This window comes from Anoplopoma fimbria, chromosome 7, assembly GCF_027596085.1.
Source record: "Anoplopoma fimbria isolate UVic2021 breed Golden Eagle Sablefish chromosome 7, Afim_UVic_2022, whole genome shotgun sequence".
Taxonomy (NCBI): Eukaryota; Metazoa; Chordata; class Actinopteri; order Perciformes; family Anoplopomatidae; genus Anoplopoma; species Anoplopoma fimbria.
In genome coordinates, this window is record NC_072455.1 from 2,359,630 (window position 1) to 2,384,039 (window position 24,410).

General features: G+C 39.2%; 1 protein-coding gene across 1 annotated transcript in view; it reads right to left on the minus strand.

Moving 5' to 3' along the window:
• Positions 1 to 24,410, minus strand: part of trpc5a (transient receptor potential cation channel, subfamily C, member 5a) — a 59,073-nt gene that overhangs the window by 8,683 nt on the left and 25,980 nt on the right. Inside the window, 7 exon segments of the mRNA XM_054601957.1 lie at positions 1,381 to 1,590; positions 2,616 to 2,811; positions 8,746 to 8,867; positions 10,019 to 10,219; positions 12,307 to 12,446; positions 15,468 to 15,666; positions 17,341 to 17,478. Of these exon segments, the coding sequence (XP_054457932.1) occupies positions 1,381 to 1,590; positions 2,616 to 2,811; positions 8,746 to 8,867; positions 10,019 to 10,219; positions 12,307 to 12,446; positions 15,468 to 15,666; positions 17,341 to 17,478 (1,206 nt within the window).

The window sequence follows — 24,410 nt, forward strand, 5'->3', positions numbered from 1 at the left end:
ATTACTATAACTAAGAAAGAATACAATCTAAAAGCAGTTTTACTTCTTTGAAATACTTTTTTGTGGATAAAACCGACAAAAGGCAGCTTTGGAGCTTTTGATCGTACTTTTCTTCCTCAGATGATGTAGAATTTGTCTAACTTGTGTTGAAACAAAACAAACTAACGTTCTAAAAACACAGCAATGCTGTCATAAAACTGTAGTTCTTTTGGGAATATTTGCTCACAGAATATGTAAACAAAGACCAGCGACGGTCCGTCACACATGAAGTAACTGCAGCTCTTCCCCTCCGAATCATCTTTAGTTTGTTTACTGTTTTCATCTGAGCGTGTCATGTGAACGTAGAAAAAACAAAATCAGAGTTTTCCCTGAAGACGGAGCGTGTTGCTTTGACTCTCAGTTTGCATGTGAAGCCTGTGAATCCTCCATTGACTTGTTAACATGAATATCAGCAGCTCGTTAGCATGACGGATGAGTGACGAGGCGTTTTTGGCCACGAAAGTACATTAACTACACACGGACAAATGCTGAATGTACTCTTTAGTTTGGGACGTTTAGGATGTTGAAGTGGAGCAGCTGAGGGACTGCAGTGACTTCTAGTTTGTCAATTAGTTTTAATGTTTTTCTTCTGCAGAGTTTCATATGTCTGTAGACAACCTTTTGTTCCAAGACGATGACGAGACGTAAAGGTTCAACTGGACATAATACTATAAATAAGAAGAACACTCTGTCAGATGTTCTGCTATTGGAAAATTCTGTACTTTGCTCAGGGACGATATCGAAGATGCAAAATAGTTGACGTTGCAAGAATGATCAAATAGTTCCCAATGGTTATTGAATATCATCCCATTACTACAAAGCTACATTTTTCATCATTCAACCTGTGTTTTTTTCATCAGATAATGAGAAAATGAAATCCTCTGTCATATAAGTTTGAGCATAATGACAAAGAAATATTTTTGACTAGTTTAGATTGACTGAAATAGATGTTTTGACAGTGCGAAATTTGGAACTGAGCCACGAGGAAAACAATATAAATCAAAATCAAAACAACAAAAAAGTGATATTTCACCCAGGAGACTTGCTTCATGTAGGTCCAGCACTTCCATAATTATTTTAACCAAAACAACAATATTTTCCTAAACTTAATCAAGAAGTTGTGTTGCATAAACCTAACTTGTAAAGTTGTTTCCTGTGAAGGCGGAAGTTTATTTTGAAAAGACTGTATGTAAAAATCAAGTGTAAATGGACACATGTTGCTGGACTGACCTGTAGAGTCTAACTTTACTATAATAATCACATTAAACGCTCACATCAAAACCTTTAAATGAGAAATAAAACACTCGTATAACGATGAGCCATGATGATGCCTTCACTGACCGTGAACTCTCGTAGGTTTTCACACTTGTGCGAGTCCTCCCCGTGCCCATAGCCTCCCCTGCACAGCTTGTTGTGCAGCCACACCAGCAGGTAGAGGATGGACTTGGGACTCGGGATGATGTTGAACGGCGGCGGCAGCGTTCCGCCCTCGTCAAAGTAACTCATCCACAGCTTGGTGCGGGCGAACTTCCACTCGATGTCGGCGTGGTCCTGCAGGACGGAGAGAAAATACATGTTTTTTTTATTGTTCTAAATGAAATTTGGTGAAGCAAATTAAAGAGACGTGATGCTTAACAGCTGTTATTCGCTGTTTTTTTGTTAAACTAGAACAAACTACAGGACTGTTGCAAAGCTTTTAGGACAAAAAACAAACAGAACACATATTACTACTATTTTAAAGTCATTGTATCAGATATAACTTTTTAGAAAACCTTAAGACTCTCTTTAACGAGGTGTTTACTTAAAGTCTTGACAGCAGTTTCAGGACGATTATTGCTCCTATGTCACATTTACTTATTTTACTGTGGCCTCATTTTTCACTACAATATATTAATTAAAATCAAAGTGCAATGTGACACGACTCATGTTATAGTACTGATGGAAATGGACATTAACATTTAACATGACAAAAGGTAAAATGGAGGAAGTTAGGAGTCTGTTATCCCTCTTTTATGGTATTTACGGTAACACATTTATACATAACTTTCATTTTTCATTACCGTATTCTTTTTTTCCTCAGCATTTGTTCATCTTTCAAGATTAAGAATTTGAACAGCCAACCTTTTTAATGATCCTAAAATCTTTTAAGTCATTTTTCAAGAAGAAATTAAATCTTTAATTTAATTTGATGCTCTTCTTTTTCATGTATTACGGTAAAATATTGGAATGGAATGCCTGGTTCCGACAAAACAAGTAATTTTGAAGATTTCAAATTATGTTCTGGAAATTTCGATGCACAAAAAAGATAATAATGCTCCTTAAAGGGTATATTCTGTGTTTTACAACCTGGACCCTATTTCTTCCATGTTTTTTCAGACATTTAAAATAACAATTTGTGCAAAAACAAGAAGTAACCGTGAAGTATTTCCAGATTTGATTGCATCGCAGTCTGCTTAAATGCAATATTCTCCTTAAATACTGGACAAGTTTCAAAAACTGTTGTTCCACAAAGACATAGGTGAGAAAATACGTTTCAGTGAGAAGAACAGTTTGTGGCATTCATGGTCGTGACTCACGGCGATCAGCTGGTACGAGTTGTTCATCATGGCGATGAGCATGTTGAGCAGAACCACCAGAGAGATGACGTTGTACGTCCCGAACATGGTCGCCCCGACGAACTCCGTGAACTCGTGCCGGGCCTTCACGTTGGTGACGTAGAGGTTCAGCAGCCCGAAGATGGACCAGAACAACGACTGGAGGGTCTCGAACAACCTGAGGACGCAGAGGCAGAGAGCACTGTTAATATGAAAACTACAAAATGAAGAAAGTGAAAAGTATAAAGAGCTGCACCTAAATCTGAAGTTCTTAGTTACTTTCCACAACTGCTCTCATGTCTCCTTGTCTCCTCTCCTTGTTTCCTTGCTTTTAAAAATAACAAAATAAATAAAAATATATCCCTTGATTCTTCTCCTATCCCCTCATTTCCTCTCCTTGTTTCCTCTTCCCTCTTCCCTCCTCATCTCTTATCTCCTTTCCTTTTCTCTTGTCCCCCACTCCCCCTTTTCCTTTTCTTCTCCTTTCCTTTCATCCTCTGCTCCTCTCTTGTTTTCTAAAATAAATCGGAGTCACTTCCCTGTGATTTTCAGTAAACATTCATCTTTCTCTTCATATGGAAACAAAGCACAACAAATGTTAATTAATTAACCATTTAATTGATGGTTACAGACGAGCGTGAGGCTAATTATTCGTGTGACAATCTTTCTAAGTACGAGCAGATGAGGAAATATGTTCCGGTTCTTCTTGGTGTAAATAAACGTTGAGTATAAATAAAACACTTCAGGAGGAGACGCGTCTGACTGTCATAAAACTGAACAGTAGAAATCATCACTTGATTTGTAGTCAAACAACTCACGACAGAAACATGAGACAGCCGGTACATTTTTAAAAACGTTTGTAGATCACAGTGAGAACAATGTGTCTTCATGCAAGTTCATTCTGCAGCAGGAAGAGTTTGTTTTCATATTTAAAATCATGTTAATTATGGATTTATTTGGACTCAAACCAGAGAGCAGTTTTGTTGAGTTTTTATTGTTTCCGTCCAGTTTGAATGAAGCATGTTTTACATGCAGAAGAGGTCAAATGTGCGTTTCTGTCAATGGAGTCTTGTGGCTTTGAGGAGAACATATTAATTACATACTAAATAAATAAAAATATGTTTAATACGTTTATAAATCAAAATAATTGTCAAAATCCCTGTTGATTTTATTTATTTTGAATAACCTTTCATGCTTTTAATCTGTTTGTATTGTAAACAAATGGTGACGCACTGAATCGTTCTAAATAAAGTAAAAAAACACGTATATTTCTTTTTCCATTGTGTTCCCCGAATAACAGGAAAGGAGCCTCTGAAGGATGCATCCTACCGAGGAAGCACCCTTAAAGGAACAAGAGTTTCACAATAAAAGTTTATAAAAGGTCAGTATTGTTGCCGATACCAAGTGACGTTTTTATCATATTTCAAGTTATGTTTTTTGTAGCCTGACGTAAGACCTCCTTCCATCTTCCTCCCCTCCTCTCCCCCTTCTTACTCCCCATCCATCCTCTATCCCCCCCCCCTCTCTGTTTGTGAGACAGTCACAGTTACAGTGGCAGCTTATTGAATTTTTGATGAAGCGACAATCTGCAGAGACCCGACGCGAGAGAGAGAGAGAGAGGGAGAGAGAGAAAGGGGGAGAGAAAGATAGAGAGAGGGAGAGAGAGACAGAGGGAGAGAGAGAGAGAGAGAGAGAGAGAGAGGGAGAGAGAGAGAGGGGAGAGAGAGACAGAGAGAGAGAGAGAGAGAGAGAGAGAGAGAGAGAGAGAGAGAGAGAGAGAGAGAGAGAGAGTGAGAGAGAGAGAAGGAGAGAAGGAGAGAAGGAGAGAGAGAGAGAGAGAGAAAGGGGGAGAGAGAGACAGAGTGAGAGCGAGAGACAGAGAGGAGGAGAGAGAGAGCGAGAGAGAGAGAGAGAGAGGGAGAGAGACGGAGAGAGAGAGAGAGAGAGAGAGAGAGAGAGAGAGAGGTGAGGTTTTGTCTGCAGGGTTTTATGTTTGTGCTCCATAAAATATTCATGGGTGTGTTTGTGTGTTTTGCAGTAAGGTATGTGAATGATCACTGAATCAATCAGTACACAGTGTGTGTGTGTGTGTGTGTGTGTGTGTGTGTGTGTGTGTGTGTGTGTGTGTGTGTGTGTGTGTGTGTGTGTGTGTGTGTTAGAGAGAGAGGGATGAAGGAAGTGACTGAGCGTGATATCGGGTTATGAAATGTAATAAAGATCAGAGAAAGAAGATTTAATCGATCTCTTGTTTCCATTAACGAGTCATTGTTTAGTGTTTCCTCTCCTTCTTCACCTCCTTTCCTTTTATCCTCCCCTCCCCTTGTTGTCTTTCTTGTTCCACCTGTTGTATCTTCTCCTTATTTTCTCCCCTTTCCTTGTTTCCTTTCCTCCTCTCCTCTCTTGTTCCCCCGACATATATATCTCCTTATCTTTCATCCTTTCTTCCACTCACCTCCTTCGTTTTATCATCCTCTGTCTTTGTCTCTTCTCCTAATCTCCTCATCCCTCACCTCCTTCCCTTTTCTTCATCTCCTTCTTTTCTTCTCCTACCCTCTCCTTGTTTACTATCACTTCTCTACTCCTCTTTTCCTTGTCTCCTACCTCTCCTCTTGTCAACCCCAATTAGTTTCCTATCTCCTCTCCTCTTTTCCTTCCTCTCCTTACCTTCCTTCCCTCGTTTCTTTCCCCTCTCCTGTCCTCTCCTCCTCTCCTATCTTCTCATTGTTTTCTCCCCCTCGTCCTTCACTTGTACCCTCTCCTTGTGTCCTCTCCTCTCTTTTCATTATCTCCCCTCCTTCCCTTTACACCCCCCCTCGTCTCCCCTCCTCCCTCTCTCATCTCCCCCTCCATTAAGCCGAGTCATAAACGGCTACAGCTGATCCTCACAGCCTCTCACTCATTTCACTGTCATGGCTCTGCAGTTGTGTGGGAGGCCGGCCGAGAGAGAAAGAGTGAGGGAGGATGTGTGTGTGTGTGTGTGTGTGTGTGTGTGTGTGTGTGTGTGTGTGTGTGTGTGTGTGTGTGTGTGTGTGTGTGTGTTGACACTATTGTACAGTGAAATAACTGCAGCCTGCTGTGATTATGACGGACTGTAAAGGCCTTTTTTACACATCAGTGGACGTGACGAATAAACAACATGAAAATTCAAAATTCACAAACGCTCATCAGTGAATATTCAGCAGAAGAAATATTCAAGACCAAAGCAACAGTTGCAGCACTTTTCCAATAAAAGCTTTGTTTGGATTCCCAGCGTCTGACAGTTTACAGCGGCCACGGTGTGCTATTTCATTCAGTTCCCTTTCAGTGAAACGCTCTGTGTGGATCTTCTTCTGGTAAACAGTCACAGTGTATAGCTCTAGGGCTTTTATTGTGAAAGGTTAAAACAGAAGGAGTGGATCAGGTCTGCTCTTTGTCAATGTTGAAAGGAATAATAAAGTTTGTCGTCCTTGTTTATACTACAAAGCCTCCATGTTGTTGAACACTGCAGTGTCCGTTTAGAACATGTCTGTACAACGTAAAAAAAGATATATTTAATTAAATTAGGACGCTTTTTTGCCTCATAATATTTGCCTTCAGTGTCAAAGTACTTATGACAAAAACAACAGTCAGTAAAAATATACTTATGTGTGAATTAATCGCAAAACTCTCCTGTTATTATTAAGACTTAATGACTGGAGCTTTCTTTTCTTTGCTTACAGGATCTTTTGAGGAGTTTTTCCTTCCACTCGTATAATTATGTTGAATGTTTTTGTAGTTGTTTTTCTTTTGTGGTTGTTTTCAAACCCTATGTGGTCGTTTTGAGCATCTTTGTAGTTGTTTTGCGTCTCTTTGTAGTTCATTTGTATCCCTTTGTATTCATTTTGTGTGTTTTTGAAGTTTATTTAGTCTCTTTGTAGTTGCCTTCTGACTCTTTGTAGTTATTTTGTATCTCTTTGTAGTTATTTTGTATCTCTTTGTAGTTATTTTGTATCTCTTTGTATTTTTTGTTGTCTCTTTGTAGTTCTTTTGGTCTCTTTGTAGTTGATTTGTATCTCTTTTATAGTTCTTTTGGTCTCTTTGTAGTTGATTTGTTTCTTTTTGTAGCTTTTTGGATCACTTTGTAGTTGCGTTGGTCTATTTGTAGTCCTTTTGTATCTCTTTGTAGTCGTTTTATGTTTTGTTGTGGTTATTTGAGTGTCTTTCTGGTTGATAAAAGGTTTGCTTAAGTCTCTTTGAATGACATTTTGTATGTCTTACACAATAAACACACTTTAAAATACAGTGACTGTTTGGTTGAAAAGGCTTCAGAATGACAGTAGCACCCATGTTTAGGAGGTGAGACATAGAGAGGGAGGACAAACCCAAAAAAGAGAGAGAGTGATATGTGTGTGTGAAAAATTAGAGACTGAAGTTTGCAGAGCGTGAAAAACGGTGACGGAATATTTACAGCTTTTGTTTCATAGGCAGGAAAAGTGAGAGCGAGGTGGAGACAGTGAGACACACTCGTCATGGTGTAAACGGTGTAACACATTAATGGTGATAAGTGTGTGTGAAGTACTGATGAGCCAGAACGACACACCTGGGCAGAAACAGGAAATGATGAAGTGTTGATAAGTGTGTGTGTGTGTGTGTTTGTGGGAATTACAGAGGATGCAAAGAGGAAACAACCTCTGCATGTAAACTCATGGATGTTGATGCCGGCCATGAGGCTGCAGAGCGTCAGGGCCGGTGTGCAGATGAGGAACTAACACAGCAGCTGTGATCATGTCGTGTTTTTTTGTTGTTTTGTTCAACTCAAGGTTTCGTTTAGTGTGTTTGTTCTTTTTCAGCATCTTAGCGAGGAGGTCGGCGTGGATTTAAAAAAGACTAAAACATGCCTCAACTCAGCATTGAATACAAAATAAACCTCTTACTCCTTCAAAAGGTAAATGTCCATTGTTTTTCTCAAAGCTATTGAGCTTTAACGCCACAGACACAACACTCTGTTGACTGTATTTATCGATAACAAACTTCTCACCTTTAAAAAAAAAACAACCCACACACAATGTTAAAAGTGTGTTCTTGGCCTTCGTTCTCCTCCAATCACTGTCTCCAGCGCTTTACTGGAATGGGATCGATCGCTAATCAATACGGCTGTTATCTAAACCACACGCCTCATCAATACTCGGCTTGGCCCTCACTCTGCCTAAATCAGCAAAGACACACTCATCTGTGTGTGTGTGTGTTGTGTGTGTGTGTGTGTGTGTGTGTGTGTGTGTGTGTGTGTGTGTGTGTGTGTGTGTGTGTGTGTGTTGCAGAGCTCCCATAGTAGCCATGGTAAAAACTTGACCTCTCAATAAGCTGAACTGGATTTTGTGAATTCGCATAAATTGCTAATCTTCAACATCGAACATCGTTTTCATTCAATTATCTTGTGCATTGAAGCATAAAAGCAGCGTTTCTGTGTGTGTGTGTGTGTGTGTGTGTGTGTGTGTGTGTGTGTGTGTGTGTGTGTGTGTGTGTGTGTGTGTGTGTGTGTGTGAAAGTTTGCATTAAGGCCAATGCAGCAGCTTATCAAAGCTGTTATTAGCAAACATCAGGGTTTATTTAACATCCAGAAACAAAACTACAGACCTGACAAAACTCTGCAGGAGACGATTAAAGGATTTAATAACTAAAGTTCATAACATTTATGTCCGTTAATAGTATTTCTATGAACTTCTTTCTCACAAACTCAAAAAACTAAGAGTCCATAGACATGTTAGCAGCTCTGCAGACCTTGTCCTGGTCCTGGTAGTGTCACAGTTCAGGGCTATGTATCCTGACCTTCGACCTGTCCAGCCCTCAAGGGAACATTTCTATCTAAAAAAACTCACAATTTAACATTATTTGGTTCTGAGCAGGAGATGACACAAAAATATCAACATTAATGAGCAGAAAAGCACAAAAAAAATACCATCCTCTACTAGTAAAAGGTTAAAAACCTTCAAAAAGTGAATTTGTTCCATTTCGTATCTCCAATAAAGTCTTCACAAATGTCTATTGCACCCAAACACATCAAACTGTTGCAGCTTCACCTTTAGTTTCAGTGTTTCACTCCCATTTAAAGACACAAACATTGACTCTATTGGATTGTATTCTGGATTGTACTCACGTGGAGAAGGCGTTGTTCTGCCTCTCACAGCGGATGCCCTTGCAGTTGTTTGGTTCCTCTGAGGCCTTGGTCTCGTAGTAGAAGTACAGCTGGTTCAGCCCATTAGCGAACGCCAGCAGGACCTAAACAGGAAACATGTTCATTTATATTTCAGGAATTCAGAGAGATCTCTATCTAAAGAAACAGAACTTAACTGGAGCTTTTTTTTGGTTTGAAATGAAGCAGTTAGGTTTTTAAAAAACAGAAGGTTGTGTTTTCTCAAACAGCGTTGCGTCAAAGCCTCCACTGAGCGTGAAGCGATGTGGTTTAAGGTGCTTCGGGCTCACTGAGATTGATTTTAGTACTGCAGAGAGCTGAGCAGTTCTCATGGGGGTCGTGTTGTGGGTGAAGAGTTCCCCTGGGAAAGAGTTAATGAGTTCTGGGTGTAATGAAAGAGGCCTGTGGTGTCCTTCTACCATCGAGGAAGGATGCTCCTCGCTCTCTTCTTCGTCAAGGATGCAGTTTGAAAGTAGATATATAGAGAGTTCAAGCAATAGATGGAGGGTAACATCTTCACTAATTTGAAGAATGTGATACAGATAAATCAATTTCCTCTATTGAGTTTGGTCATTTTTCAGATTTTTCATTTTAATCGTCCAACTATTCAATCGCTCAAAAACTCAGGAATGAATTCCTGTCAACATTTGAGATAAATGTTAGCATGCTGGAATGTCAACTTTTCAACATTGAATATACTAGATATTATAACGTACAGTGGGGGAGGAAGTATTCAGATGCTTTACTGAAGTAAAAGTCCTCCTTTAAAAATGTTCCTTCAGTAAGCCTTGGTAGAGACTTGTCAATCACAGTAATCCCGCCCTAAAGCATCCCCTGCTTTATGGTCTGTTTGACTCTAAATGGAGCATCATTTACTAAATGAACATCATGCTGTATTGAAGAAGACTTGAAACTAGAGATTGAGACCATAAACTCATGTTTACAATGTTTACTGAGGGAATAAATCAAGAGAGAAGTAGAGTCATTTTCTCATAGACTTCTATACAACCAGAGGAGTCGCCCCCTGATGGACAGGAGAGAGAACACAGGTGTAAGACACTTTAGCATTAGCTGCTTAGTAACACTAGAGACGACACTGCAAATTTTAGGAAACTTAAAGTTAAAGCCAAATACTTCCAACGTGAAGCAATTAAAAAAAAAAATAGAGTTATACACAAAACTAAATCCTGTTGGCGATCCAAACCACCATCTTTGTTGGCGGATGTGATCGTCTCACCAGACAGTAGATGAAGAGGAACTTGAGGATGTCCAGCAGCATCCTCCCCAGTGAGATCTGCAGAGGCCCGAGGTGGGAGTTGGCGGTGAAGAGGGAGATGAGTCTGAGCGAGCTGAAGATGTTGGCGATGGCGAACAGAGCCTCGGCTATCAGCGTCGGGTGCCACATCTCCCACTCCTCCCTGGGTCGGGAGGAGTTATACTGGAGAGAGAAGGAGAGGAGACATCGGGGGAGGGGTTAGGAGGACAAAAACAAAGAAAGAGATGGAAATATAGCGAAACAAGCACTCTGACATTCTGAAGAGTATGACAATAACAAGCTATGGAAAGCAATGTAGAAGACGTGACTTTTAGTGACATGCTTCATGTACGTCAGGTTTTAAGACAGTTTTGATTGTCACAATATCGTAATATCTCAACTTAATTTCTAATTTAAAGCAGCTTAATAGCCATAAATTGTTTTCAGGCGCTGGTAGGGACCAAAACCGGAGCTAAAAGGAGAACAAACACTGGATTTAAATTACATTCTTGACTGACCTTGCATTGATGATGTGCTGAACTTTACCAAGTAGTTTTTGATACTTAACCTCACATAACCCTCAACATAACTGTAGCAGTAAATTCCTCGTAAGATTATGATTTTGTGATAGTGTCCCTCTAATCCTCTGAGTCCCCCTAAAGCTCACTGCTGATCTTTTTGAAACTGGACACACTTCACAGTTTCATGTTTTTTTCTTTCTGACCTCCAACATCCTCTTCTTCTAGCTTTCCTCTAAATCCCACATGTTTACACACCTTCCTCTCTTCTTCTGTCATTTGTTTCTCAAGGTCTCATTTTATTTACCCATAACCCCCTTCTTCTCGTTTATGACTTTTTAATCTTTGCTTCACTCATTTATTTGTCTCCCTCCATCTTTCTCTCCCGTCTCGGTTGTCTCATGCTCGGCTTCACTCCTCATTATAAATTCAGCCATTAGACTTCCACAGGAGGTCTGTCCTGTTCACTCCGCCGCTATTAGCATTCAACGTCCACACACACACACACACACACACACACACACACACACACACACACACACACACACACACACACACACACACACACTTATACACATACATGGGGACAGCCGGAAACTAGAAACATGCTCACTCATTAATTTACAGACTCTGTCTGTCTGTCTCTATCTCAGACAAAAACACACAATGTGTTCTCTCTCATCAAATCAAAAACTGGTCAAACGCCGACGCAAAAGCTTTTAAGTAACTCCAATCTAAACCCATCGACGTCATAATTAGAGGCTCAGCGCATCTGACGTAGTATAAAGAGAGAGAAAGTCTGCTAAGGGAGGAGAACGCTGTCCCGTGGGAAAGCCAACTTAACGTTGAGTTATTTGCAGTTCTGGCAGTTACATAAGAAGCTAAGTTATTTTACTTCACAAACATACTTATTGGAACCCAAACCAAGATGTTTTCCTTAACCTAACCAATTGCTTTTGTGAAAAAGTAAACAAAAAATTAAGTAAACCTACAGTGGAAGTTTATTTCGCATGTAACGAGCAAAAACTGCGTGTTTCCTTTGAACATGGACGCTTATTTTGAAAAGACACTATACATATAACAAGCCGAAACTGTATATTTCCTGTGAACATAGGTGTTTATTTTGAAAAGATAATGTATGCATGTAATGAGCAGGAACTGTACGTTTCCTGTGAAAACAAAAGTTAATAAAAAAAGAAACCAATGTTTCCCTGAACATGGAGGTTCATCTTGAAAAGACTTCATATATATCACAAGCAGAAACTGTACATTTCCTGTGAACACAGAAAGTTTAACTTAAGTTTCTGCTTCCAGCTGCTACTTCTCTGTATGTGTGTGTGTTTGTGTTAGTGTGTGTTTTTGTGTGTGTGTTACAGGATGCATGTAAGGATACAGTTGTGTGTATCTGCACACTTTATATCTGCATGTGTGTGTTGGTGTGCTGGATGTGTGTGCGGGGCCTGTGTAGGAGGGCCACCCGCCATCATCAGTGACTCACAGCTGCTGCAGATGGCCCGGCCGTCTGGCGTGTGTGTGTTTGTGTGTGTGTATGTGTGTGTGTGTGTGTGTGTGTGATTAAACCCTTCGCCTTTAATAAATAGATAGCTCTTATATGTATGCAGAGTATCATTAAAGATGAAAGCTGTGAAAGTGAGAAAATGATTACATTGAAATGAAACTCGCCGTTTAATTATTCGACCCCCGAAACGACTCCAGTTTCTTTTGTTTTAGAGGTCAAAGGTCAGTCCTTACCTTGACATAGGCCACTATCTTCAGCGATATGGTGGCCAGGTAGAGCGAGTTCATGGCGAAGTCCATCAGGTTCCACCAGTCGTGGATGTACTCTGTGAATCCACCGTCCCACATCTCCTTGATCTCGGCCCAGATGAACCCTGAAAACACACACAAACAAACACAGTCATGCATGTATGAGCACATTAATATCATCCACCAGCGGCTTCTGTTTGCTCCGATAAGTCAGTTGAATATGTTGGCAGAAGCCCCTGGCCAGAGAGTGGAGAGCAGCACATCTGTTCTCCACGACTGATTTAAGACAAAACTCAGGTTTTATTCTAAATAATTCACAAGTCATTTTTCAATAATTTTCTGCTCTTCTGAGACACGTGTGATTAAATGTGGCCTTGGTTTCAGAGTCAATATGAAATGTACGATGAATTTAGTATAATGTACATTTAAACGACAATAATTCCAGTATATTGCTGAACAATAATACTGTTTATTATAATAATAATCACTGATTAACTCCAGTTAGTTCTACTTCACTGTATTTTTTCAGCCTCCCTTCATGGGGTTGAAGGTTTTTCGTCATTATTCAACACATGATAGCGCAATGAAATACAGCTGTAGCTCCCTCAGCGCAGTGATAATTACATTAACGAATACCATGACAACATATACGGCAAAGACGACTTGATGACGAGGTGAAGACGAAGCGACGCCTAGACGATGACGAGACAATGACAAGACAATGCCGAGGGGATGATGAGGCGATGACGACATGTTGAGGACACGATGACGAGACAATGACAAGACAATGACAAGACGATGATAAGACGAAGACTAGGCGATGACGAGACGATAACAAGACGATGATGAGACAATGACGAGATGATGACGACGAGACAATGACGACATGATGAGGAGGCGATGACGAGACGATGACGAGACGATGATGAGACGATGATGAGACAATGACGAGGCGATGACGAGGCGATGACTAGACGATGACGAGATGATGAGGAGGCGATGACGAGGCGATGAGGATGCGATGACAGATGCTGAGACGATGACGACATGATGACGAGATGAAGTCTAGACGATGATGAGACAATGACGAGGCGATGACTAGACAATGACGAGGACGATGACTAGACGATGACGAGACGATGACGAGATGATGACGAGATGAGGACTAGACAAAGAGAAGACAAGAGGAGACCAAGAGGAGACAGTGAGGAGACGAAGACTAGATGAAAGGAGACGATGACCAGACGATGTTGAAATGGGACCAACGTCAATGACCACAAATAGAGACTTTATCAATGTGCAAAGGACGAAAGAATATAGTCTAAAATATTTAAATAACTTTACCAAAATCTCTCGATATTTCTTTTAATCACACTTTTTTTCATGCAAAATTGTGTTTCCTTTATAGATGACTGCGTTTCATAAAACTTGATCAACAACTTAAACTCTAAAAAACAAAATAATCAAGACAAAGGGCTTCATCTGAATGTTATGTCATGTGTCATTAAGTTATTTAATTATTTTTTAATGAAGATGAAGCTGGAGGTTATTATCAGTGTGTTGAACATAAACACTGACATCAGTTTAACAGAGGGACAAGTTAGACTAAAGCCTTTGATCTTATTATAGACGTATTGTTGACAACTACACATTTATTATTTAGCATTAAACACTATTTTGTTTTTATCTTGAACATCACGAGCAGCTGACGCTCAACATTGTTTCTTTTTCGTATCAAAAGCGTTTTGAGAGATTCAAAGAGACAAACAGATGGTTTGTGGTTTTTTTTCTTCCAACTGATCTCAGTTATGATTTTGGAAATCATCCTCGTCAGCTCTGAGAGAGAGAATATGGAGATGCAATCAGTCATTTTCACACCCACCCACACACACACACACACACACACACACACACACACACACACACACACACACACACACACACACACACACGCACACACACACTACCTCCTCCACACACACACACCCACATGCCAGCATACACTCAAAGTCCTCTTAATGAGGAGCAATCAAAGCAAAAAAAACATAAGAAGTTTTTCACATTATTTTTAAATCCTGTGTTTTTTTTACTGTCTAGTTAAGACATTTGTTCCTCATCAGTGTCTAGTGCATGAACAAGTAAAATATGAGTCATTTATGAAAGAGAAGAAGAGAAAGAAACAGGAAATACAAGTAAGATATGTGACATGATGTCATACATTATTAAAACTCAACCTTTTAAACCTTAAAGTCTGTTTAAAGGTGTTGATGAGTCGGCGTCTTTTGAAGACTAAAAGTTTGAAAATGTTTGGCATTGTGGATTTAGAAAGAAGTGAGACCTCTGTAGCTCGCTGCTGGTCTCTGCTGTGGGCCAGAGGGTCCACGGTACGTCAGCTGCTAACCAGCACAACACACCAGAGTCTCCAGTGTCTGCGCTTCAGATGCATTGTGGGTAATATAGTTGTCAGGTTTTGACAAGGAAGGCCAATGCGTCTGAGAAAAACACCATCTTTAGTTGCGCTGCATCGATTTTGATCCTTTTGTTATGCAGGTGACTCAGTGTCATTTTTGGATTCTATTTTCAATTTAATTACATTTATTTTTTCATGTTTCTTTTACCCACTTTGTTGTTAAGCTGCTGTATATCAATAAAGTTGACCAGCATCAAAACTTTCTGGTTTGAAACTGAACATCTTGAATAATAGTTTTTTCTATTCACGCTACTTTAATTTAAAACACTCATATTAACATGATTGAATTTATTTGTTGATTATATACACGATACTGTATATTATTAATTTAAATATAATCAAGTTTTCCTTTTAATTTCTTCCTTGAGTGTTACTTTTATATAGTTTATTCTCTTCTAATTTCAATATATTTTGAATATCTGGTTATAAATATTGAATTGCAGCTCCTTCTATGTCCTTGTTTTCCAGCTCAGAATTGATCTTTAAATGTTTTTTTTCACTGATTTCACAGATGGCTTTTATCTGCATGGAAATATAAAATCCCAGAATGATAAAAAATACTTTTTTTAGCAGACTTTATGTACTTATAGTGACTTATAGTTTGGTGTTTCCTCAAGCAAACATTTGTGGTTTTCCTGGAAAGACAGAAAAAGTCCTGGAGCCGGGGGATACGTACCCACCACCCACGGGAGGATCATCCACTCCACGATGGTGGGCGGAGGTCCTTGCATGTGCAGGTTGGTGCGGGCGATGTGCTGCGAGGCCAGCAGCAGCAGGAAGAGGAAGGTCAGGTAGGACGCCGTGTGGCAGATGAACTTGATGAAGGGTTTCTTGATGAAGCGACCCAGAGCGCTCTTTGGAGCCAGAAGGTAGATCTGAGGAGAGGAAGAGGAGGAAGACGAAGACATTTAGAGGAGGATTCAACCTTAAATGATCCATAACCACATCCTGAACGTCATAAAACTGAAGAGGAAAAGCTTTGATAAGATTCCTAAAAGGTGCGTTTGATGTGTTCATGCTCGGCCAGACGCCACCTCCAATTGTTGGAAAGCTGTTACTGTTGTTGTTGTTGTTGTTGTTGTTGCTGTTGTTGTTGTTGTTGTTGTTGTTACTGTTGTTGTTGTTGTTGTTGTTGTTGTTACTGTTGTTGTTACTGTTGTTGTTACTGTTGTTGTTGTTGTTGTTACTGTTGTTGTTGTTGTTGTTGTTGTTGTTGTTACTGTTGTTGTTGTTACTGTTGTTGTTGTTGTTACTGTTGTTGCTGTTGGAAACCTCCTCTGTCTCTGAGTCATGCCAGCTAAGGCTTTAGATATCAGAGAGAGGTTTGTTTACATTATTAAAACATTAATAACTGTATCACATTAAGGTGATACTGTGATTAAAGAACGAGTGAATTATAGCACATTAACATTAAAATCAAAAATAAAGCCTAATTCTTGTATTGTCCTCTCTTTAGTCTACTTTATTTTGGAATTTTGAGTCCTTGAACGCACCATTAAACCTAAATCTTGGATTAAAATCAAAAAAATTCCCCAAAAACTTTAAGGTGTTTCCACTGATTTAAACTCTGTCATTCATATATGATTATATATAATGAAAAAAAAAAATCTTTTAGTTTTGAACAGTGGCATTAAGTTAACAACCTGGAATTTAAATGGTAACAATTCAATGACATTTTTTACATTTTTTGAATGATTTTATTGCAGTTTTTCAGGATGAATATTGGTTATCTTTTAAAGACATCAGAGCAACTTGTCTTTAAAGTATAAAGCAAAACTTGTGAGTACTTCTTTCCGCCTCTGGAGGTTGAACAGAATTGGTACGTTGAAATATTTCTGTGTCATAAACAACTTCCATATTTCCATCTCTGAAACCGCTCACAAACTTTGACTGCTCTCATATTCGGGTTAAACTGACCGATGTTAATACTTTATAGAATGATAAAGTCAGCCTTCCTCTTCTTCCTCTTTTAAAATAGAAACAACAACGCTGCTCGTTTTTTAGGTCAAGTGTTGTTGTCATGTGGACGTCTCCTAGCAACGGCTCCTCCGGCCAATAAACAGAGAGTTTGGCTTAATTGCTGCCTGGCATCAAATGTACTTTAAAAGAAAGAAACGGTGGTTTAGCTGCAGGAGGCTTCTTTCATTCCTTCTTCACTAAACCACTCTCTCATTTCTGTCTTTTCATCTTCATATTTATCTTTCTTTCTTTACTTTTTCTTCCTTTATTCTTTTATTCATTCACTATTTTAGCTCTTCTTTTTTCATCTTTTTTCATTTACATTCTCTATCTGACCTTTGTTTCTTCTTTCTCTCTAGTTCCAGCTCTCCTTTTTCTTTCTCTCTCTTCCTCTCATTCATTCCTCCCTTAACTCTTTTCCTGCTCCATCCTTTTCCTCACTTCCTCAATCACTTCCTTCCTCACACACTTCCTCTTTCCTGCATGCCTTAAAGTCATTCTAGCATCCTCGTTCCCGTCTCTATTTCTTTATCCCCTCCTTCATCCCTCCTTTCCACCACCTCCTCCCTTCCTCTCTCCTCCCTCCTCACCAGTGAGAAGACAGGAAACAGGAGTCCGATGATGAAGCATGTGACCAGTTTGACGGCCCAGTGTCGTCTCCTCCAGCCCGGGAAGCCGTCGTACCACAGCGTGGCCAGAAGCTGCTGGCAGTTCGGCTGAGCGACAAACTGCAAAAAGAGAGAGAGAGAGAGAGAGAGAGAGACTGTTAGGAATCACACTCTGAGTGGAAACACATGAAGGGAACGTCGATGTCAGAGGAGAACAAACGAGTGACTCTGTGAGTTTTGAAGTTGATTAGTTTGATGTTTACGTCCTGGCTTGATGAGAGCGGCTCTAAGCGTCTCATTCATCATTCTGAGGCTTTTTAAAGAGAATAACGCCGCTGATAAGAGACCATGTGACCTTCACAACACAGAGTGGCTTCCTCTTTTTTTCATGCAGCTCATTGAACACAGCTTCTACTTTTTACCAGCTGTGTTTTCGTCCGATAGAAGTTGCACGTGTCATTGAGTCTTTTACGTTGTGTAAATGAAATAAACCTTTTTGCATCTTAAAGCTATTTTAGTGTCAATGTGAGAAGCCTTCTTCACGTTGTGGACTCACACGATAAATAACACTAAGGAACATTTCTTATTTTTTTCCTTACATAATGACTCAGTAGCTTAAAGCCGTTTCCTCTAAATTTTCAAATAGTTTTGCCTCTGTTACACTTCATTATCAAACATAAAAAACATAAAACTGACTTCATACTTTAATTGTGAGGCACTTTGTTTTGTTAAGTGCTAAAAAACTACTTTTTTTGTTTTTAAACTTACTTAAAAAACCTCTTCATTTGGATCTGGATCCACTTCTAAAACATATCAACACATTGACTTCATTGAAAAAATGCTAAATTGTTTATAAATGCAAAACTTGGAATTAAAAAAAAAGTGAATTGCACCAAAACAAACCACAAAGTTAGAAAGACCAAACTAACAAAATGAACCACAAATAAAACCTTTTAGAATTAAAAACAGTTAATTAATGATACATTTAGTGACAAAGAGGGAAATACTTTCAATTAGTGAAGTTTACCTGATAAACCACATACTAATATATATGTTGTATTCCCTTAAACAAACCTGTTAATGTTTAATGCAGTATACACTTTGTAGTGAGCAAAACCTACAGAAATAATGCACAAAAAATATTGTATGTAATCCACATAATCATGAACGAGTTAGTATAAAGAATGCTAAAAAACATTTTGGGAAATTGTAATTTTTAGTTTTAAATCCATGATTTAGGTTTAAGTTTGCATCTTTTTGCCTCTCTAATGGTGCGTTCAAGGACTCAAAATACCAAAATACGAGAGCTATAGATGATCCAACAAACCAAAGTCAACGTTGAAGAAGAAGTTTATTTTGAAAAGACTGTATTGATATAACTAGCAGACATTGACTTGTGTTGCAGGACTTTCGTAGGAATAAATCACGAAAAAAGAGTAGTAACTTTTCGTAGGATATCATTGAACCGTTGAACTGTGATATCATTTGATATGTGAAGAAAAAACTATCTTGCTATATCCTGCAAATCAAAAGTGAGTTAAGGTTTCTTCATTCTTCCCTTAATTCCAGTTAAAACACACTAAAGTTCTGATACTTCCCAACTTAAAGCAGAAGATAAGGAAGAGAGGGAGGCATGTTCAAAAAGAAAACTTTTGTATTTTGTTCGTTTTAGAGGAAACCCGTCTTCCTGCACCAACCACTGCAAACATCTGTGTATCTTTGTGTATTCCTGGAGATGAATACACATAAAGAAACTGCCTGAAACAGGTAAATATTGAGTAGTTATCCTCCTAAACGGTCACAGCTCCTCCTGCTCCGTCTACATCTCATTACAGCTCTTTGTCTAACACATCTGGCATCGATCCAGCAGCCGTTTGTCTCCGTCAGACCTTCAGTCCGTCCTCTGAGTCACCGGCCAGCAGCCGAGACCTCCTCCCATTGTCTCCGTCACCATTTCCTCCTCCCATTGTCTCCGTCACCATTTCCTCCTCCCATTGTCTCCGTCACCATTTCCTCCTCCCATTGTCTCCGTCACCATTTCCTCCTCCCATTGTCTCCGTCACCATTTCCTCCTCCCATTGTCTCCTTTCTCCTCCCATTTCTGCTGACAGCTTTGTCTTTCCCTCCCTGAGTGATGGTCCTGGATTGTAGATACGTTTAATGCTCTGAAAGGACTCGAGGAGACATAAAGTTATCCATAAAACAAAGTGTGTTTTCCTATCAAACAAACAGCCTATTAAATAAATGAATAAATCAAAATCCAGCTCAGTTTTTTTTCCTCCACCTTCACACAAGGACATGAGGATTTGGCTAAAAGCTAAAAGAGACAAGCTGCCAGGGAAACATGCAGGTCGTCAACCTGAAGACGTCGATCAAACTGAAACATGAACATTTGGTGTCGGCTGCACATTTCAACACTTTCTTGTTTTCTTACAAGTGTGGGCTGCTTTCATAAATAATTGATCCTGGCACATTCTTTTTATTTGGACAGCACATGATATGATATCTCAGCTCTCTGAGTGAGACTGTAACTCTGACTTTGCAGCATCATGATACTAAAGCTGCTTTTCCGTACACATGTGAGGGTCCGGCTCGATTCAGGGATTTGCTTTTTCATGACAGCAGGACAACGTTTGCTCTTACATCGGTTCAGATCTCATGAATAAGCTACTTTTTCTTGTGTTTTTTCCTGCAAAGTCCAACAACAGCTGCTCGTGACACGCGTTCAACCTTTTCAAAATAAATCTGTCTTCACAGGAAACCTCCCTTCTTCATACTTCCTCGTTCATGATTAAGTGGATGACATATGAAATCGTTTTATTGGAATATCTAGGAATTCCGGTGCATTATGTTTTGTAGGTTTAGCTACAAATGCTGGATGAGACCAGCCTGAAGTTTACCAGACTGTTTTCTCTAAATGAGTTTTTTCTCAGACTCTGATCCATAAATCTCCACTTCAGTAGCTCTTACATTCACCAAACTTTACAGATTCATTCCTCTCTATATTCTGAAGGTTTCTACAGAGGGGTTTGTTCATACATCACTCACAGCTCGCTCTTTCTCCCTGGAAACTTTTGTTCGTACCGAGTGCCAAATGAGAAATCAACCTGGATTTATTTGTCACGTCACTTCTGTAGCTACTCAAACCCAAACCACCATCTCTTCCTAAATGTAACTAAGTATTTTCATGATCTTTTCTTAAGCCTAACTAAGTAGTTATGTTGCCTAAATTAAAATAAGTTGTTTTCCTGTGAAGACAGATGTTTATTTTGAACAGACTTTATGCATGGAACTAGCGGAGTGTGTTGAGTCCAGTTTTGCCAGATTTTTTGTAGGAAAACGCACGAAACAACCCGCAAACCAGTTGGAGGCGGGTCAGGTACAACCGGTAGAGATGGTCCAACGTAGGTGCACAACTCTGAGCACTCACACCGGTAATGGAAGGCAGATCTTCGCAGTATGGTTCAATCGGTGCAGCCAACAATGCCAATGAAAAAGCCCTGTAACTGTCACGAGAGCTGTCCGTGGTGCTGAAACGGTGAATGCACAGTGAACACTTTTAATTAATTTGCTTTAAGTCATTAAGGTCATGATAATCTGCATGAGGAATAATTAAAAACAAAAATATAAAAGGGTCAAATCTGAATGAAAGAGGTTTTCTCTGTCCTTCATAGAGATACGGGACTAAATATGTTGTCACACCGAACGGTGACATTGCAGGTTTATTGCATAATACATGCAGTGTGTGTGTGTGTGTGTGTGTGTGTGTGTGTGTGTGTGTGTGTGTGTGTGTGTGTGTGTGTGTGTGTGTGTGTGTGTGGATAATGAGAGGATTTAATTATAAAGATGACACGATAGAAACAGAAAGAAGGAGAAACGACAGGAAGGAGGTAATAGAAGTCAAACCAAGGTGGCTGCTCCCTCCTCTTCCTCCTCCTCCTCCTCCTCCTCCTCCTCTTACTCCTCCTCCTCAATCCCATTTTACTCCTCCTTTCTTTTTCTACCCCTCTTCTTCTGTTTTTTTGTCCTCCTCCTCTGTTCCTCCTCTATCTCTTCTTTTACTAATCCTCTTCATCCTCAGTGCTCCTCCTCTTCTTTTTGCCCTTTCTCCTTCTCACTCCATCTCCATTCTCCTCCTCCTTTTCTCCTCCTCTTCTAAGAATCCTTTATTCACCTCCCCTTGCCTTAACACCTCCTCTTCCTCCTCCTCCTCTTTCATTCACTCTCTTCTCCTTTTATTCCCTCCTGTTTTCTTCACATTTCTCCTCCTTCCTTTCCGTCTTCCTTCCTCTCTTCCTCTCTTCCTTTTCCTAGTTTCCCTTTCTCCTCTGCTTCACCCTCCTTCCTCCTCCTCCTCTTCTTCCTCCTCTTCCTCCTCCTCCTTTTTATTCTCTCCTTTTTTCTTCACATTTCTCCTCCTTCCTTTCCGTCTTCTTCCCTTCCTCTCTTCCTCACTTCCTCTCTTCCTTTTCCTAATTTCCCTCTCCTCCTCTTCTTCACCCTCCTTCCTCTCCCTTCATCCGTCTCCCAGCTCCAGTTTGGTTTCCTGTTGCCATGGCAGCAGTATGCTAATGATGTACTTGATCTCCAGGCTCCACTAAAACTACAGCAGTCTGCTCTTTCCTCTCCTCCTTTTTTTCCTGCTTCAGCTCCTCGTCTTCTTCTCCGTCAGTAAGCCAACGTCATAGTTTACCGTCCAGACGACAAAAAAAAACAAAAAAACGCTTGCTGTTGACGTGGCGACGGCTCCTCGACCAATCAGAGAGCAGATCTGAGCAGGTCGGAGACGTAGAGGACAAAGTGAGACTTCCTGTGTGACATCAACAGAAGAGAAGCTTCCAGACGGGACAGAAGTTCTCATGATTATATATTAATTCATTCATTATCATAATATAATATATATCCTTTCTCTTTTATCATATATCTTTTATTATATATATATATATAGTATATTTACACAATATATAGCATCATTTACCATATTTCTTGTAGGACACTTTTCATTGTCCCGTGTGCATTTCTTGCTTTGTGTACATTTTGTTTGTTATCATATTTATTAATTATACATATATATATATATATATTGTTTCTCTTTTATCATATATCTTTTATTATATATATATATATAGTATATTTTATACATAATTTTATAGTATAGTTTATCATATTTCTGGCATTGTGTACATTTTGTTTTTTAATCAGAGATTAGATTTAGATTTATCTGTTATGTGATCTTTATTGTTTATGTTTTGTTTATTTCACTCTTTCCTTCTTTGCAACTATTCCCCTCAACATAAATAAAGTCTTATCTTATCTTATCTTCTGTCTTCTGTCAAGACAGAAACCTATTTTATTTCAATGATTTGCTTTTAATGAAACTGTTATATGTTGTATTTAGGTGCTATTTCAATCATTTATTTAGTTTACTTTTTAATGTTGCTGGTGTTGATGTGCAAATATCTGATTTGTTTTGTGACTTGTTCTTCATTGATTAACTGTAAAGTGTCATTTTGTCCAGCATCATGTTGTTTATCTCATTAAACAGCAGGTCTCTGAACATGACTAACATTTTCTAACAAAGACATTTATGGAGCTGTAATTACGAGACATAACTCTCTCTCTCTCTCTAGACATTTGTTTTTCCTGGAATGCTGGAAAACCAAGACACAGATTGATTACCTCTCTCTCTCTCTCTCTCTCTCTCTCTCTCTCTCTCTCTCTCTCTCTCTAACAGGCCGGGTCAGTGATGTGAAAACTGCGGAGGATAAAGTCTTAATCTCGCTCTGCCCGCAGCACAGAAACCACACTCTTTAATGCTAATCCAATAGCAGCTTTACATAACACACACACACACACACACACACACACACACACACACACACACACACACACACACACACACACACACACACACACACACACACACACACACACTACTTTTATCTGTGAAGGAGGGCGAACAAGAGAACAAGGTTGTTACACTCACACAATCTCTGATCTGAAGAGAGTGTATTTGGGGGACTTTGGACCAAGCAGGGTTAGCTTGTTCCAGCCGTCTCCTGTCTTTATGCTAAGCTTTATGCTAAGCTAGGCTAACCAAGACTTAGCTCAACCTCTGGGCTTAACAGACAGACATGAAAGTGGTGTCCAAGGCTGTGGTTACACTCGTCTTTTCGTATTTTGTCCTCCAATCATGCCACGGCACATTAAATGCAACAAAATAAGTAAACAAATAACAATTTAGAAAAATAAAAAAAATAATTATTAAGCCATAATTTAAAAGATAGAGACAGTTATAGTGCATTAAAATGAATTTAAGCGTCTATGTCCGATGAAAAGTGTCAAGAAAGCCACTTTGAATCTACTTTGATTCAATAATGTAAAACTATAAAAACTTTTCAAAGAACATGAATGCGTTTTCTATGTTATAAGTCAATTAAATGCTTTCGCAGATCTGTTTTTAAGTCCATACTTTGTTTCAAAAATCAAAATAAAACATACACAGATAAATCAGAGAGAATTAAAGCGTGAAAATTGCTTTAAAATATTATGAAATCTTGTCTTTTTTTTAGTTGCAGTGATAAGGACACAGACTGAGAAGAGTTTTCAGTTCCTAATTAATGCAGCCGGTCATCCAGGTGACTCTCTGAGGACATTCTCTGGCACAGACGTGGATATTAGCTGAGTGAAAAAAAAAGCTCCAAACCTCCATTTTCTATTATTTTTTATTGGAAAAGGAGCTCAGATGACTCATGTTTCTGAGAGATGAAAAGGCTTTTATGTTACAGTCAGACGGCTCAGACAGGTCACATGATGGACGGGGAATAGAACGTGACTTATATATTTATTATTTAAGGGTTCTGGGAACATGTGACCAATGTAGGATTTTAAATCCTCATAAATACCCACTTTCCTTAAATAAACCTAACAATTTGTGTCTGGAGAAGACCCATAAGTATGCTGGGTAATACATTATAAAAACTATCTTTAATAAATGGTAAATTGATAGTTAATTAATTATTAGTTTATCGATATATTACTGTTAACAATTG